This window comes from Physella acuta, unplaced genomic scaffold, assembly GCF_028476545.2.
Source record: "Physella acuta isolate Inbredline_101_S28 unplaced genomic scaffold, ASM2847654v3 ptg000098l, whole genome shotgun sequence".
NCBI lineage: Eukaryota > Metazoa > Mollusca > Gastropoda > Physidae > Physella > Physella acuta.
In genome coordinates this window covers 7,077-23,480 of record NW_026731618.1, presented here as the reverse complement: position 1 = coordinate 23,480, position 16,404 = coordinate 7,077, and the positions used below count along the sequence as shown (strand labels likewise).

Sequence of the window (16,404 nt, the reverse complement as noted above, 5' to 3'; positions counted from 1 at the left end):
CACTACAAACAATGTGAGCAACTACATGGTTACCATGGAAACAACCACCTTTACATAATTACTAAGCTATTACAAAGAGTCAAAAAAGAAGTGAATGTTTATTTGACCCTGACCCCCTCATGTGTGGGGGGTCGTGTGTGTGGAGAAAATATCTGAGTGTGGGTTGATGAGCTCCTGCTCTAGCTCTGCCTGGTAGTTGAGGCCTGGCAAGTTTTTCATCATGTGGACACGGTTGGACGACTCCATGTAGGCCAGGTCATCTGCACATACATGATATGTGGATCAATAGACAAACACACAAACACACAGATCATGAACACAGACATGATACATGGATCAATAGACAAACATACAAACACACAGATCATGAACACATACATGGATACGTGGATCAATAGACAAACATACAAACACACAGATCATGAACACATACATGGATACGTGGATTAATAGACAAACATACAAACACACAGATCATGAACACATACATGGATACGTGGATCAATAGACAAACATACAAACACACAGATCATGAACACATACATAGATACGTGGATCAATAGACAAACATACAAACACACAGATCATGAACACAGACATGGATACGTGGATCAATAGACAAACATACAAACACACAGATCATGAACACAGACATGATACGTGGATCAATAGACAAACATACAAACACACAGATCATGAACACAGACATGGAGCATGTATCAGTATACGCACATATGAAATATAAATATACAACAATTATCTTCATTTAGAGAAACTATGGTTGAAGTAAAAGCTTTAAAAACAAAATTAGCATAGACAATCACTAGTGATTACCTTGAACAAAATCAGACATAAACCTGCAGTACATAACACTGGCTAATTAATTCAATGATTTCAAGGATCTGTCCAATAAAGGTCAAAGTTGAATCTCTCACCTTTAGAGAAAAGCAGGAACTCTGCACAATCGCCGGGAGATGGGGGTAGGACAGCAATACTGGGGAACTCGGTCAAGCAATGACCTTTCAGGTTCCCTGCGATTGACAGGTCAGGCTTCAGCTCAAAGTACCTGGACAGGTACAAAAAAAAATTGATCAGATTTGTCTTCAGATGTGAATAGATGACATGACAGGCAAAAATGGAATTTTAAAAATTAATAAATTATTAAAACCATTTTTAACATACACTAGATAGAAATAATTTTTTTTAAAAAATATTTAAATAACTTCAGACAAACATGGGTTGCTATATAATTAATTATTTGTATTTATGTATTGAATACACCTACTAAATGTGTATGATCTCACACACTTTTCTGTATAGATCATTAACTACCGTACATTGCTATATATATTTTAGAGAAACATATTTTCTACCACATGCATGAAAACTTGTAATTACTTTTTTTTAAATATTTTAATTGTAAATATTTAAATGTTTTACTTTAGTATCATATAGCAATTTTTAATTACATTTTTAAAAAAAATTAATAAACATCAAATTAAGTCAAATCGGGTCTAAAAGCTCATGTTGTTTGAAAGAAATGGGTCTATTAGAAGTGGTGGAAATTTTGCTCAGTTTGAACCCATGGAAAAAAGTAATAATAAATAGGTAAAAAGACTAACACACAGATAGTGGTGTAGCGAGGTCAGGTGTCACCCGGTACTGCACTTAATGATGTCACCCCCCTCCTCGTAAAATAATTATATATATATATATGTGTGTGTGTGTATATATACATATGTATATATATATATATATATATCATAATATATGTACATATATATGTATGTATATATCGGGCACCCGACCACTTTGCTTTATATATAAAAATATTTATATATATATAAAAGAGTATGTATATATGCATGTGTATATGTATTCATATATATTTTTTAATGTATTTTTTTTACCTCCCCCCTCCCCATACATGGATTAACACATAAGTTATTATGATTCTCTGATTCTCAACCAAACCTTTTACCTCAGGCATATCTTGTAATGTTGAGTTAATGTAACTTCCCCCCACTCTATCATATGTTTTCTCTATCATTAGCAGGTTTACATCACTCAACCCCCCCCCCCCCCCCCACTGATACCTTTAAACTGTGTTCAGATATAACACTAATGATTTTTATCTATAGTTGCTTATAAATAGGCCTACAGCTTGATGTAGCATGTTTTCTCTATCATTAGCAGGTTAACGTTATGGTGTCACCCCCCCCCCCCCCCCCACCCTTGTCAGGATTTGTCAAATTTGCTCTTAAAAGACTATTTAATACTCTAATTAATTACTTAATTATCCTTTTTCTGTATATATTTTGCTATTTTTTGCCTTGGTCAAATAAAAGCTTGAAAAATTGATCAGATCTGCCCCCACATATACTCAAATAATTACCTGGTTCTATTTGTATGTAGGCTGTCACCGTAAATAATTACCTGGTTCTATTGGCATGTAGGCTGTCACCGTAAATAATTACCTGGTTCTATTGGCAGGTAGACCATCCACCCTCAGCAAAAACCTGGAACGTTCTAGATTTTCCTTCTTGTATTCCTCCAGAGGTTTCCTCAGCTCTGGGTGCTCTACAAAGTTGACAAACTTTTTGGCCGCGTCCATCAGTGGGGTATCCTCTGGCACTCTGGCGACAGACAGATGGCAGGCATCTTTTGTATGACTGGCCCACAACAGACAGTAACAGACAAATGGCAGGCATCTTTTTTATGACTGGCCCACAACAGACAGTAACAGACAAATGGCAGGCATCTTTTTTTATGACTGGCCCACAACAGACAGTAACAGACAAATGGCAGGCATCTTTTTTATGACTGGCCCACAACAGACAGTAACAGACAAATGGCAGGCATCTTTTTTATGACTGGCCCACAACAGACAGTAACAGACAAATGGCAGGCATCTTTTTTCTGACTGGCCCACAACAGACAGTAACAGACAAATGGCAGGCATCTTTTTTATGACTGGCCCACAACAGACAGTAACAAGTCTAGATTAGACAGTTACATGTGCCCAAAGTCTAGATTAGACAGTTACATGTGGTCACTAGATTAGACAGTTACATGTGCCCAAAGTCTAGATTAGACAGTTACATGTGCCCAAAGTCTAGATTAGACAGTTACATGTGCCTAAAGTCTAGATTTGACAGTTACATGTGCCCAAAGTCTAGATTAGACAGTTACATGTGGTCACTAGATTAGACAGTTACATGTGCCCAAAGTCTAGATTAGACAGTTACATACTAAAGTCTAGATTAGACAGTTACATGTGCCCAAAGTCTAGATTAGACAGTTACATGTGCCCAAAGTCTAGATTAGACAGTTACATGTGCCCAAAGTCTAGATTAGACAGTTACATGTGCCCAAAGTCGAGATTAGACAATTACATGTGGTCACTAGATTAGACAGTTACATGTGCCCAAAGTCTAGATTAGACAGTTACATACTAAAGTCTAGATTAGACAGTTACATGTGCCCAAAGTCTAGATTAGACAGTTACATGTGCTCAAAGTCTAGATTAGACAGTTACATGTGGTCACTAGATTAGACAGTTACATGTGCCCAAAGTCTAGATTAGACAGTTACATGTGCCTAAAGTCTAGATTAGACAGTTACATGGCCGATTGTGTCAATTCTCAAACTAACAGTTTAACTAACCAGTCTAAAATGATGGTATTCTGCATTAAATGACCACTGACTTACTTTTCATCCTTGACCAAAGTTTTTGATGCTACAAAGTTCCATTCTATATGCCACACTATTTTGTCTGTTCTGGTAAAAAAAGGACATAATAATCACAGATTAATGTGTTTCGCTGCTATAATTTGTTTTTGAAGAAGTCAGTATAATGGGGCTGAAATTACTAAATTAATGGCCAAATGAATAACAGAACAGGCCAATCTAAATTTTGGAGAAAAGATATAGAACATTTAGTTTTAACAGATATAAAGCTTTAAACGAACTCACTCATGAAGCTTTAAAAAAGCTTTTTTGTCATGGAACATTTATGACCCCACACATTACATACCTACCTAGTGGTGACTGACTCCACACATCTACCTAGTGGTGACTGACTCCACACATCTACCTAGTGGTGACTGACTCCACACATCTACCTAGTGGCGACTGACTCGACACATCTACCTAGTGGTGGCTGACTCCACACATCTACCAAGTGGTGACTGACTCCACACATCTACCTAGTGTGACTGACTCCACACATCTACCTAGTGGCGACTGACTTCACACATCTACCTAGTGGTGACTGACTCCACTTACTTGATTGTGTAGAAGCTGGTGTTGGTCTTGTGTTTGGACAACATTGGTGCCACCATATGAACTTTGACCCCTCGTTTGTATGCAGCTGTCATCAGTAGTTTACACTGTGGGCAGCAGTTTAAAATCATACATTCAGTGGGCAGCAGTTTAAAAGGTTACATTCAGTGGGCAGCAGTTTAAAATGTTACAATTAGTGGGCAGCAGTTTAAAATCATACATTCAGTGGGCAGCAGTTTAAAATGTTACAATTAGTGGGCAGCAGTTTAAAATGTTACAATTAGTGGGCAGCAGTTTAAAATGTTACAATTAGTGGGCAGCAGTTTAAAATCATACATTCAGTGGGCAGCAGTTTAAAATGTTACAATTAGTGGGCAGCAGTTTAAAATGTTACAATTAGTGGGCAGCAGTTTAAATTTGTTTTCAGAGACATAAGGTAAACAATGAGCAGAAGGGTTTAGTACTACACAAAGTAAAGGCATGTAGACAACAACACAAAGTAAAGGCATGTAGACAACAACACAAAGTAAAGGCATGTAGACAACAACACAAAGTAAAGGCATGTAGACTACAACACAAAGTAAAGGCATGTAGACAACAAAACAAAGTAAAGGCATGTAGACAACAACACAAAGTAAAGGCATGTAGACAACAACACAAAGCCATGGTGTAACAAACAGGACAAGAAATGGCTTTACTCTTTTGTTTGGGTACGGAGATCCGTAATGTTTGTAGCGATGTTCAGCTGGCATTTTGTTGCTGTACAACTTACGGCTGGCGTCCTCAAGGAATCTGTAATCTGTAGGATATAGACACAATTTTAGTCTGTTGGATATAGACACAATTTTAGTCTGTTGGATATAGACACAATTTTAGTCTGTTGGATATAGACACAATTTTAGTCTGTTGGATATAGACACAATTTTAGTCTGTTGGATATAGACACAATTTTAGTCTGTTGGATATAGACACAATTTGAGTCTGTTGGATATAGACACAATTTTAGTCTGTTGGATATAGACACAATTTTAGTCTGTTGGATATAGACACAATTTTAGTCTGTTGGATATAGACACAATTTTAGTCTGTTGGATATAGACACAATTTTAGTCTGTTGGACATAGACACAATTTTAGTCTGTTGGACATAGACACAATTTTAGTCTGTTGGATTTAGACACAATTTTAGTCTGTTGGATATAGACACAATTTTAGTCTGTTGGATATAGACACAATTTTAGTCTGTTGGATATAGACACAATTTTAGTCTGTTGGATATAGACACAATTTTAGTCTGTTGGACATAGACACAATTTTAGTCTGTTGGATATAGACACAATTTTAGTCTGTTGGACATAGACACAATTTTAGTCTGTTGGATATAGACACAATTTTAGTCTGTTGGACATAGACACAATTTTAGTCTGTTGGATATAGACACAATTTTAGTCTGTTGGATATAGACACAATTTTAGTCTGTTGGATATAGACACAATTTTAGTCTGTTGGATATAGACACAATTTTAGTCTGTTGGATATAGACACAATTTTAGTCTGTTGGATATACACACAATTTTAGACTGATCTATGTAAACTAGTACAAATCAATATTAAATCAGTAATAGAAAGATAATTTGAAGTCAGAAAGTTTATCATTTAACGTGTTTAGATAAAGTCATGATTCAACGTGTTTCTCAGGTAAAAAAAAGTTACCATTTAACATGTGACCATCTGAGTACTGGGACATGTCAACAAAAGTTACCATTTAACATGTGACCATCTGAGTACTGGGACATGTCAACAAAAGTTACCATTTAACATGTGACCATCTGAGTACTGGGACATGTCAACAAAAGTTACCATTTAACATGTGACCATCTGAGTACTGGGACATGTCAACAAAAGTTACCATTTAACATGTGACCATCTGAGTACTGGGACATGTCAACAAAAGTTACCATTTAACATGTGACCATCTGAGTACTGGGACATGTCAACAAAAGTTACCATTTAACATGTGACCATCGGAGTACTGGGACATGTCAACAAAGGCTGCCTTGTTTCTCTCCCCTGAACAGCCCAGCTGTAGCTTGTGCTGTTTGACACAGGACAGCGAGCAGGTCCTCAGCTCACAGCCAGGGCAGGTGTACTTGGCTGCAACCATCTGACACATCTCACACCTGGTGACTGGCTTAGTGCTGTGGATAGTGGGGATACTGGGTTAACTAGGGTTTATACAGTTTGGTTATAACCATGGTTTATACAGTCTGGGTATAACCAAGGTTTATACAGTCTGGTTAAAACCATGGTTTATACAGTCTGAGTATATTAATTGTTTATACAGTTTGGTTATAACCATGGTTTATACAGTCTGGGTATAACCAAGGTTTATACAGTCTGGTTAAAACCATGGTTTATACAGTCTGGGTATATTAATTGTTTATACAGTTTGGTTATAACCATGGTTTATACAGTCTGGTTATAACCATGGTTTATACAGTCTGGTTATAACCATGGTTTATACAGTCTGGTTATAACCATGGTTTATACAGTTTGGTTATAACCATGGTTTATACAGTCTGGGTATATTAATTGTTTATACAGTAAGGTTATATATAACAATTGGTTATAAAGTCTGATTATAGAGTAAAAGTACAATATAAATAGGCTAACAAACTAAGAGTACTGTGGAGAGTACAATGTGCTGTTTCTATACAATGTTGTGTGTACCTTTACAATCTCTCACAATGTTGTGTGTACCTATACAATCTCTCACAATGTTGTGTGTACCTATACAATCTCTCACAATGTTGTGTGTACCTTTACAATCTCTCACAATGTTGTGTGTACCTTTAAAATCTCACAATGTTGTGTGTACCTTTACAACCTCTCACAATGGTGTGTGTACCTTTACAATCTCTCACAATGTTGTGTGTACCTTTAAAATCTCACAATGTTGTGTGTACCTTTACAATCTCTCACAATGTTGTGTGTACCTTTAAAATCTCACAATGTTGTGTGTACCTTTACAATCTCTCACAATGTTGTGTGTACCTTTACAATCTCTCACAATGTTGTGTGTACCTTTACAATCTCTCACAATGTTGTGTGTACATTTACAATCTCTCACAATGTTGTGTGTACCTTTACAATCTCTCACAATGTTGTGTACCTTTACAATCTCTCACAATGTTGTGTGTACCTATACAATCTCTCACAATGTTGTGTGTACCTTTACAATCTCTCAGAATGTTGTGTGTACCTTTACAATCTCTCACAAAGTTGTGTACCTTTACAATCTCTCACAATGTTGTGTTTACCTTTACAACCTCTCACAATGTTGTGTGTACATTTACAATCTCTCACAATGTTGTGTGTACCTTTACAATCTCTCACAATGTTGTGTGTACCTTTACAATCTCTCACAATGTTGTGTGTACCTTTACAATCTCTCACAATGTTGTGTGTACCTTTACAATCTCTCACAATGTTGTGTGTACCTTTACAATCTCTCACAAAGTTGTGTACCTTTACAATCTCTCACAATGTTGTGTGTACCTTTACAACCTCTCACAATGTTGTGTGTACATTTACAATCTCTCACAATGTTGTGTGTACCTTTACAATCTCTCACAATGTTGTGTGTACCTTTACAATCTCTCACAATGTTGTGTGTACCTTTACAATCTCTCACAAAGTTGTGTACCTTTACAATTTCTCACAATGTTGTGTGTACCTTTACAATCTCTCACAATGTTGTGTGTACCTGTACAATCTCTCACAATGTTGTGTGTACCTTTAAAATCTCACAATGTTGTGTGTACCTTTACAACCTCTCACAATGGTGTGTGTACCTTTACAATCTCTCACAATGTTGTGTGTACCTTTAAAATCTCACAATGTTGTGTGTACCTTTACAATCTCTCACAATGTTGTGTGTACCTTTAAAATCTCACAATGTTGTGTGTACCTTTACAATCTCTCACAATGTTGTGTGTACCTTTACAATCTCTCACAATGTTGTGTGTACCTTTACAATCTCTCACAATGTTGTGTGTACATTTACAATCTCTCACAATGTTGTGTGTACCTTTACAATCTCTCACAATGTTGTGTACCTTTACAATCTCTCACAATGTTGTGTGTACCTATACAATCTCTCACAATGTTGTGTGTACCTTTACAATCTCTCAGAATGTTGTGTGTACCTTTACAATCTCTCACAAAGTTGTGTACCTTTACAATCTCTCACAATGTTGTGTTTACCTTTACAACCTCTCACAATGTTGTGTGTACATTTACAATATCTCACAATGTTGTGTGTACCTTTACAATCTCTCACAATGTTGTGTGTACCTTTACAATCTCTCACAATGTTGTGTGTACCTTTACAATCTCTCACAAAGTTGTGTACCTTTACAATCTCTCACAATGTTGTGTGTACCTTTACAACCTCTCACAATGTTGTGTGTACATTTACAATCTCTCACAATGTTGTGTGTACCTTTACAATCTCTCACAATGTTGTGTGTACCTTTACAATGTCTCACAATGTTGTGTGTACCTTTACAATCTCTCACAAAGTTGTGTACCTTTACAATTTCTCACAATGTTGTGTGTACCTTTACAATCTCTCACAATGTTGTGTGTACCTGTACAATCTCTCACAATGTTGTGTGTACCTTTAAAATCTCACAATGTTGTGTGTACCTTTACAACCTCTCACAATGTTGTGTGTACCTTTACAATCTCTCACAATGTTGTGTGTACCTGTACAATCTCTCACAATGTTGTGTGTACTTTTACAATCTCTCACAATGTTGTGTGTACCTTTACAATCTCTCACAAAGTTGTGTACCTTTACAATCTCTCACAATGTTGTGTGTACCTTTACAATCTCTCACAATGTTGTGTGTACCTGTACAATCTCTCACAATGTTGTGTGTACCTTTAAAATCTCACAATGTTGTGTGTACCTTTACAACCTCTCACAATGTTGTGTGTACCTTTACAATCTCTCACAATGTTGTGTGTACCTGTACAATCTCTCACAATGTTGTGTGTACTTTTACAATCTCTCACAATGTTGTGTGTACCTTTACAATCTCTCACAATGTTGTGTGTACCTTTACAATCTCTCACAATGTTGTGTGTACCTATACAATCTCTCACAATGTTGTGTGTACCTTTACAATCTCTCAGAATGTTGTGTGTACCTTTACAATCTCTCACAAAGTTGTGTACCTTTACAATCTCTCACAATGTTGTGTGTACCTTTACAACCTCTCACAATGTTGTGTGTACATTTACAATCTCTCACAATGTTGTGTGTACCTTTACAATCTCTCACAATGTTGTGTGTACCTTTACAATCTCTCACAATGTTGTGTGTACCTTTACAATCTCTCACAAAGTTGTGTACCTTTACAATCTCTCACAATGTTGTGTGTACCTTTACAATCTCTCACAAAGTTGTGTACCTTTACAATCTCTCACAATGTTGTGTGTACCTTTACAACCTCTCACAATGTTGTGTGTACATTTACAATCTCTCACAATGTTGTGTGTACCTTTACAATCTCTCACAATGTTGTGTGTACCTTTACAATCTCTCACAATGTTGTGTGTACCTTTACAATCTCTCACAAAGTTGTGTACCTTTACAATCTCTCACAATGTTGTGTGTACCTTTACAATCTCTCACAATGTTGTGTGTACCTGTACAATCTCTCACAATGTTGTGTGTACCTTTAAAATCTCACAATGTTGTGTGTACCTTTACAATCTCTCACAATGTTGTGTGTACCTTTAAATCTCACAATGTTGTGTGTACCTTTACAATCTCTCACAATGTTGTGTGTACCTTTACAATCTCTCACAATGTTGTGTGTACCTGTACAATCTCTCACAATGTTGTGTGTACCTTTACAATCTCTCACAATGTTGTGTGTACCTGTACAATCTCTCACAATGTTGTGTGTACCTTTCCAACCTCTCACAATGTTGTGTGTACCTTTAAAATCTCACAATGTTGTGTGTACCTTTACAACCTCTCACAATGTTGTGTGTACATTTACAATCTCTCACAATGTTGTGTGTACCTGTACAACCTCTCACAATGTTGTGTGTACATTTACAATCTCTCATAATGTTGTGTGTACCTTTACAATCTCTCACAATGTTGTGTGTACCTGTACAATCTCTCACAATGTTGTGTGTACCTTTAAAATCTCACAATGTTGTGTGTACCTTTACAATCTCTCAGAATGTTGTGTGTACCTTTACAACCTCTCACAATGTTGTGTGTACTTTTACAATCTCTCACAATGTTGTGTGTACCTTTACAATCTCTCACAATGTTGTGTGTACCTTTACAATCTCTCACAATGTTGTGTGTACTTTTACAATCTCTCACAATGTTGTGTGTACCTTTACAATCTCTCACAATGTTGTGTGTACCTTTACAATCTCTCACAATGTTGTGTGTACTTTTACAATCTCTCACAATGTTGTGTGTACCTTTACAATCTCTCACAATGTTGTGTGTACCTTTACAACCTCTCACAATGTTGTGTGTACTTTTACAATCTCTCACAATGTTGTGTGTACCTTTACAATCTCTCACAATGTTGTGTGTACCTTTACAATCTCTCACAATGTTGTGTGTACCTTTACAATCTCTCACAAGACACATGATTCAGCTTGACTTTAAAACCAAAATTTCCTGTCATCATTACCAACAGTGTTTCTAAGCAGTAACCTCTCTAGTGATTCTCTTGAACTCTCGTAGAAAACATATCTATGTGTGATCTCACCTTAGATATGTTAACTAAATACAAGCACACACAATGTGTCTTTTGTTCCATACCTTCTAGATTGTTCCATGTCAGCACCATGGCAACCAGTAACTGGAACTGATGTGTCTGGAATAGTTTCTCCACATCCATCAGCTGTCTGGCTGGATAACATGTCCATACAAGCAGTGGCAGCAGAACCTACAAGAATCTCAGGCAGGACAGGTTGTCAGGGACCTGTCAGATGTAAGGGATAATGTCTTGAGAGGAGGGACTGGCAGGTTTTTTTGTCAGTCATGTCATTCCTCACTGTGTCCAACAACTTTGTCATTGTTTGCTAAGGGGCGTCATTGATGTGATTTGAAGAATGTGTGACGCTACCATAGCATTCTCACTGTGCTGGGTTTCATAGCACTCTCAATGTGCTGGGTTTCATAGCACCCTCACTGTGCTGAGTTTGTTTCTTGTTAGCCACTAGCTAAGACTGCTGCCTTTTGTTTATTAAGTGGTAGAGGACTAAAACTAATAACTGTCTGGTAATCAGGTCATTTTAGTAATTGGATTAGCCAGGGCAGAGCATATTTGATTTGAATTAGTAAATTCAGAGTTGTTAAATACCATTTGGACATAAAATTTAGTTTATCTTGCATGCGTAAGAAAATTAAATTCTCTTAATATTGGTGCATTTCAAATCAAATTAATTCTAAACCAAGCATAAATCACAATATTCAGCAACTTATATATGACTATTTTTAAAACAAGAACTTAAAGACATATTGTCACAAAACTTGGTGAAAATCTAGGGTAGGGATGGAAAGGTTTTTAAGAGGATATGCACAGAAAAAAATTATCAAAATGTTTGCACTTTTGAATTCTTTGTCCATTTTTGTAGTAAGAAAATAATATCATTTTTTAAAATGTGATCAGTATGTTCAACGATACATGGAGAACTTACAGATACAGACTTTTGTTGAAAATAATAAGGTGGATGTTATAAATGTATAAACTAAATTTTATTTAAAGAAGGAAAATAAAAATTAAGGCATATTCGCACTATTTCATTCAAATTTGATTTGGATCTACTCTACTAACCAATAAGTACGCTATGAAATGTATACAATTTTGACGATGGCTTCATAATCATTAGTATGTTTATCCAAGTCTACCGCATAGTAAAAGTGAAACTGGTCGCCATTTTAGTAAGCCTATGGGACGTGAGATAGCATGAAAACAAACATACCCAGAAGCCTCCTAAATTCTATTTTAATGAAGGTCACAGGTCAAGTATTTTTTCCTTCAGTCAAGTGCCACAGGCTGACCTGACTTTGGCATTTTTTTCAGTAGGCCTAACAATATTATTAATAATGACTGCACATAAAGTTAAAATATGCTAAAAAGTTGGCTTAGTTTACTAAAAGAGCTAGCAAAAATATAAGACATTAGGGCATCATTAGGTCTATTTTTATTGATAGTTTGATAATGATACTCAATGATAGTGATAGGCATAATGTTTTGGAAGTGGCTATTCGGACCCGGGGTCGGAACCAATCTAAGCTCTCGTTTTTGCGAGACGTAATGTGTATTGAACAAAGTTTAATGTTCTATCTTGATAGCTGAGTTATTTGCCTTATAGCTAGGCCAATGCAAAAATTTAATTTCAGTAAAACAATATAATAGTTACATATTTGGATAGGGGCTGTCAATCTGATTACAGATCAGTTTAAATTTTCAAAATCTGACCATAAACAAAAAAGTTATGATTTTTTTTGTCATTAAAAAATAGCAGTTTTTTCAGACAACCGGGGTAGACCCTGAAAGAGGAAAAATACTGGGAGGGTATGGACCAAATTTTAAAGAGTTTTTCACTAAATGTGGTATTAAAGCAAGCAAAATCATAAATTGATGTCATGATATGGTATTTTATAGATTTTTGTATGCCGAATCCAATGATGCTATTTTAAAAAGTGTCCTTCGATTACATAATCGACTAATCTCATAGATTATGTAATACCCCCCTTTCTATTTTTTTAAAACATCTAATAATCAATGTGATAAGAAGTCATTGTTTAAATGTAACACTGTTTTAATCTATAATATGACATTTATATATGCTGAAGCTAATGGTAGTGTTTAAATGGTCCAACATTGTTACATAACTATCAAATGTTATGGTTATGTAATACCACCCTTTGCTCAAAATATACCATTAATTAGTTTTGAAATCACTTTTGCTCATTGTCAGTTAACTTCAAGTTAATAGCCTACTAAAAGAAAATATAACTAATCAAGTTTTACAATACAAAGAGAAGAATGCTATTACAATAGTAAATTTGTGATTATGTAACTTCTTAAAAGATGTTATGTAATCTATGTCCAATACTTTAGGCCTACTCTATTCCAAAATTTAGGCCTATTTCATTATAATTATATTTCTTGTTATTTTGCTATAAAATTAGTCTAGTCACAAATGTGTCTGATCAGAATCAGAGTGTGCTTTATGATAATTACGTAATATTATTACCCATATTAAAATTATTCCTTTTTACAATTTCAATAAAATATTTTTTGGAGGAAACATTTTTTTTAAAAACTTGCACAAGGTATAGATCTAGTGTAAGTTATAGGTCTATAACATAAATTATATTTAAGCCCAATGTTTATGCTAGTAGTAAGTAGGCTTATTAAATTTGTAGGTCTACCAGTAGGCCTTTTACAATTAAAAACTTTCTTAAGAAAAAAGCACGTGTTTGAGTGCTTGACTGTGTAGATTTAGTAGATTCTAGAAATTGTGTAAGATTACAGTGTGTGCCTATACACAGACACGTGTACCACCACAAGCTATTGCCTAGATTTTGTTTAATCTGACTAGCCAGATCTTCTGACCAATGAATTTTATTGCCCTATTACGTAAACACGACCGCTGGATAGGCTAGTCGGCCAACCCGATGAACGTGTCAGACGAATATTATGTACTTTCAGAGACAAAAGTCTGGCAAGATTTATTTGATCTATGCCCGAGGGTTAGTAACATCAACTCCACAAAGAGAAGGGGGAGGTAGGTGGGGTATGAATCCACCACGAACTGAGTAGGTACCGTACGGGTGTTGTACAACATCAAAGGCGACGACATTCGACTCGTCGCGTCACGGACTAGTGGGGGCGGGGTGAGGCTTCATAGGCTATGGGTGTTACGTTGGGTGTTATACAGAATGCCCACCCATACCCACCCCATCCCTTTTTGGTCAATTTGGCAGGCTAGTATCCTCCACGTTGTTAAGCGTATGTAAGTGTGTAGTGAAAAAAAGGGGGACCGGGAAAAAAATTAAAGCTGTTTTTATGAAAAAGAAATGCTCTAATTTTAAATGAAATTAGGGTGCGCGAAACGCAGAATTGTTATAATCGGACAGTAACCATCTGGATTAATTTTAAAAACAAGATAAATTTGAAACCTGAGACGTAAATATTAATAAGACTTTTTCCCTTTTAAATGGGTAAGGACAAAATTATGAAACATGTCTGTCGGCTTATAGATCTAATCTATATAAAATAGAAATAGCCGTCGAGTCTAACACGGGAACACATGTAGGCCTATCTATCTTTAGAAATTGTTTACAGTATCATCCAATCGGATCGACCGCCTAGCGTCACGTGACCAGGCATTCGGACGTGCCACACGGTGTGTAGATCGACACAGCAGAGCACGCAGTCGGACAGCGGTCGGCGCGTTAATTTTAATTTTTGCTCCATTTTAAAATGTATGGGCGGCTTTATTTGGGGGTATTGTAGAGAAAATCATACATATAAATAAACTTCCAGATTTCAGCAATACAGTGCAGGGTTCAAATTAAAAATCGGTCTATAAATAACCCGGGAAACTTGGTTCAACTTTGCTGTACGATATCTCCGAAAGTATTTAATATATTTTGACGACGAACCCTGCGCTGTATACGTCTACATCTAATCTGTATTTCTGCCAAGTTTCACTGTTGTAGTATGTAAACTCGATTCGTGTATAAGAATTTTGTAACGCGTCGTCTTTGTAAAGAGGGCGATTCGAAGCACAGCCGAGCGGTTCAGTCGGACAACGGTCGGCGTGTTATGTTTTGATTTTCGGTCCACTTCAAAGTCTATAGACGTCTCTATCTTAGGGCATTATAGTACATATCATACATATTAATAAACGTCCAGATTTCAGCAATACAGCGCAGGGTTCAAATTAAAAATTGGTCTATAAATAACCCTGGAAACTTGGTTCAACTTTGCTGTACGATATCTCCGAAAGTATTTAATATATTTTGACGACGAACCCTGCGCTGTATACGTCTGCATCTAATCTGTATTTCTGCCAAGTTTCACTGTTGAATGGCGAAAACTCGAAGAGTCTATAGACTCAAAGTAGCACCCGTGTTTTAAAAAGGCGAAAAAGCCTCCCCCCTAATCGGCACGTCGCCGCGGAGGGTAAAAAATGTAATTTAATCGGCGATTTCTTCAACGTTTGAAATCATATTAAAATCAAAATTATACAGTTTAAAAGGTTATTCAATTACGAACAGAATAGTGTATAACATGTTAATATAAACACAATAAAATCATGCAAAAAACAGAGTTAAACATGCAGGGGGTAGGGAAAAGCCGATTTGTCCGATTTTCTCGCACCAGCGGCATGCTACTTCTCTAGGCCCTAAACTAAAAGTAAATTCTAAAATAAATTAATAACTTAATAATATTAGGGACTAATAGGCCTATTTACTACCTAGATAGATCTAGATCTGTTTATTTAATAGATGGAACCACTATTTAACGGCTTACTGTCTGTTGATTCTTCTAGCAAAGCTATGAAACTTAAACGTTCATCAGCCTCATGCTTTGTAATTGTTTGTTGATAGAGAAAACACAACAGAGTAGCCTCCCATTCTATAAATGGGGGAAAAAACCAAGAAATAAAAAACATTCGCTTTTTTACAAAATTTGCAAAATGTTAAATAAAATTTATAAGTCTTGAATTCTACTCAACGGGTGATTTGATGTAACAACATAATTAAGTATTAATTAGATCTATATTAGAACATATCTTTTTAAAATGTGTTTATAATAACAAATTTTAAAATGCCCTAAAAACAAGAAATTATAAGCGTCTATGTAAATCTACATTTTCTTTTTCGTAGTCAAAGGCGGAACTTGATGGATAAAAATTCTAAATTTTGCCCATGATGTAGACTAGATGTATAGGTACACAAGAAAGTCCTAAAATTATATAGTAATATAGATTCTATATTCCTGTAAAACAAGATGATCTAGCTGTTTTACAAGCTTTTATTTAACTTGCT

At 35.8% G+C, this 16,404-nt stretch overlaps 1 protein-coding gene across 2 annotated transcripts; it reads right to left on the bottom strand.

Annotated features, from left to right (window-relative positions):
- Positions 1–79: 79 nt before the first annotated feature.
- On the bottom strand, positions 80–15,994 carry LOC131930148 (box C/D snoRNA protein 1). Of its 2 annotated transcripts, none has more exons than XM_059286558.1 (9): positions 15,887–15,994; positions 11,152–11,314; positions 6,291–6,481; positions 4,983–5,083; positions 4,288–4,391; positions 3,712–3,780; positions 2,478–2,636; positions 936–1,066; positions 80–260 (listed from the first exon to the last, which is right to left on the bottom strand). In XM_059286558.1, the coding sequence occupies exons 2-9, from the start codon at positions 11,256–11,258 to the stop codon at positions 118–120; spliced, it is 1,005 nt and encodes a 334-aa protein (XP_059142541.1). In that variant the 5' UTR covers positions 11,259–11,314; positions 15,887–15,994; the 3' UTR covers positions 80–117. The 2 variants fall into 2 exon arrangements, with proteins under 2 accessions (XP_059142541.1, XP_059142531.1); XM_059286548.1 differs by having other exon boundaries at positions 15,831–15,985.
- Positions 15,995–16,404: the final 410 nt, after the last annotated feature.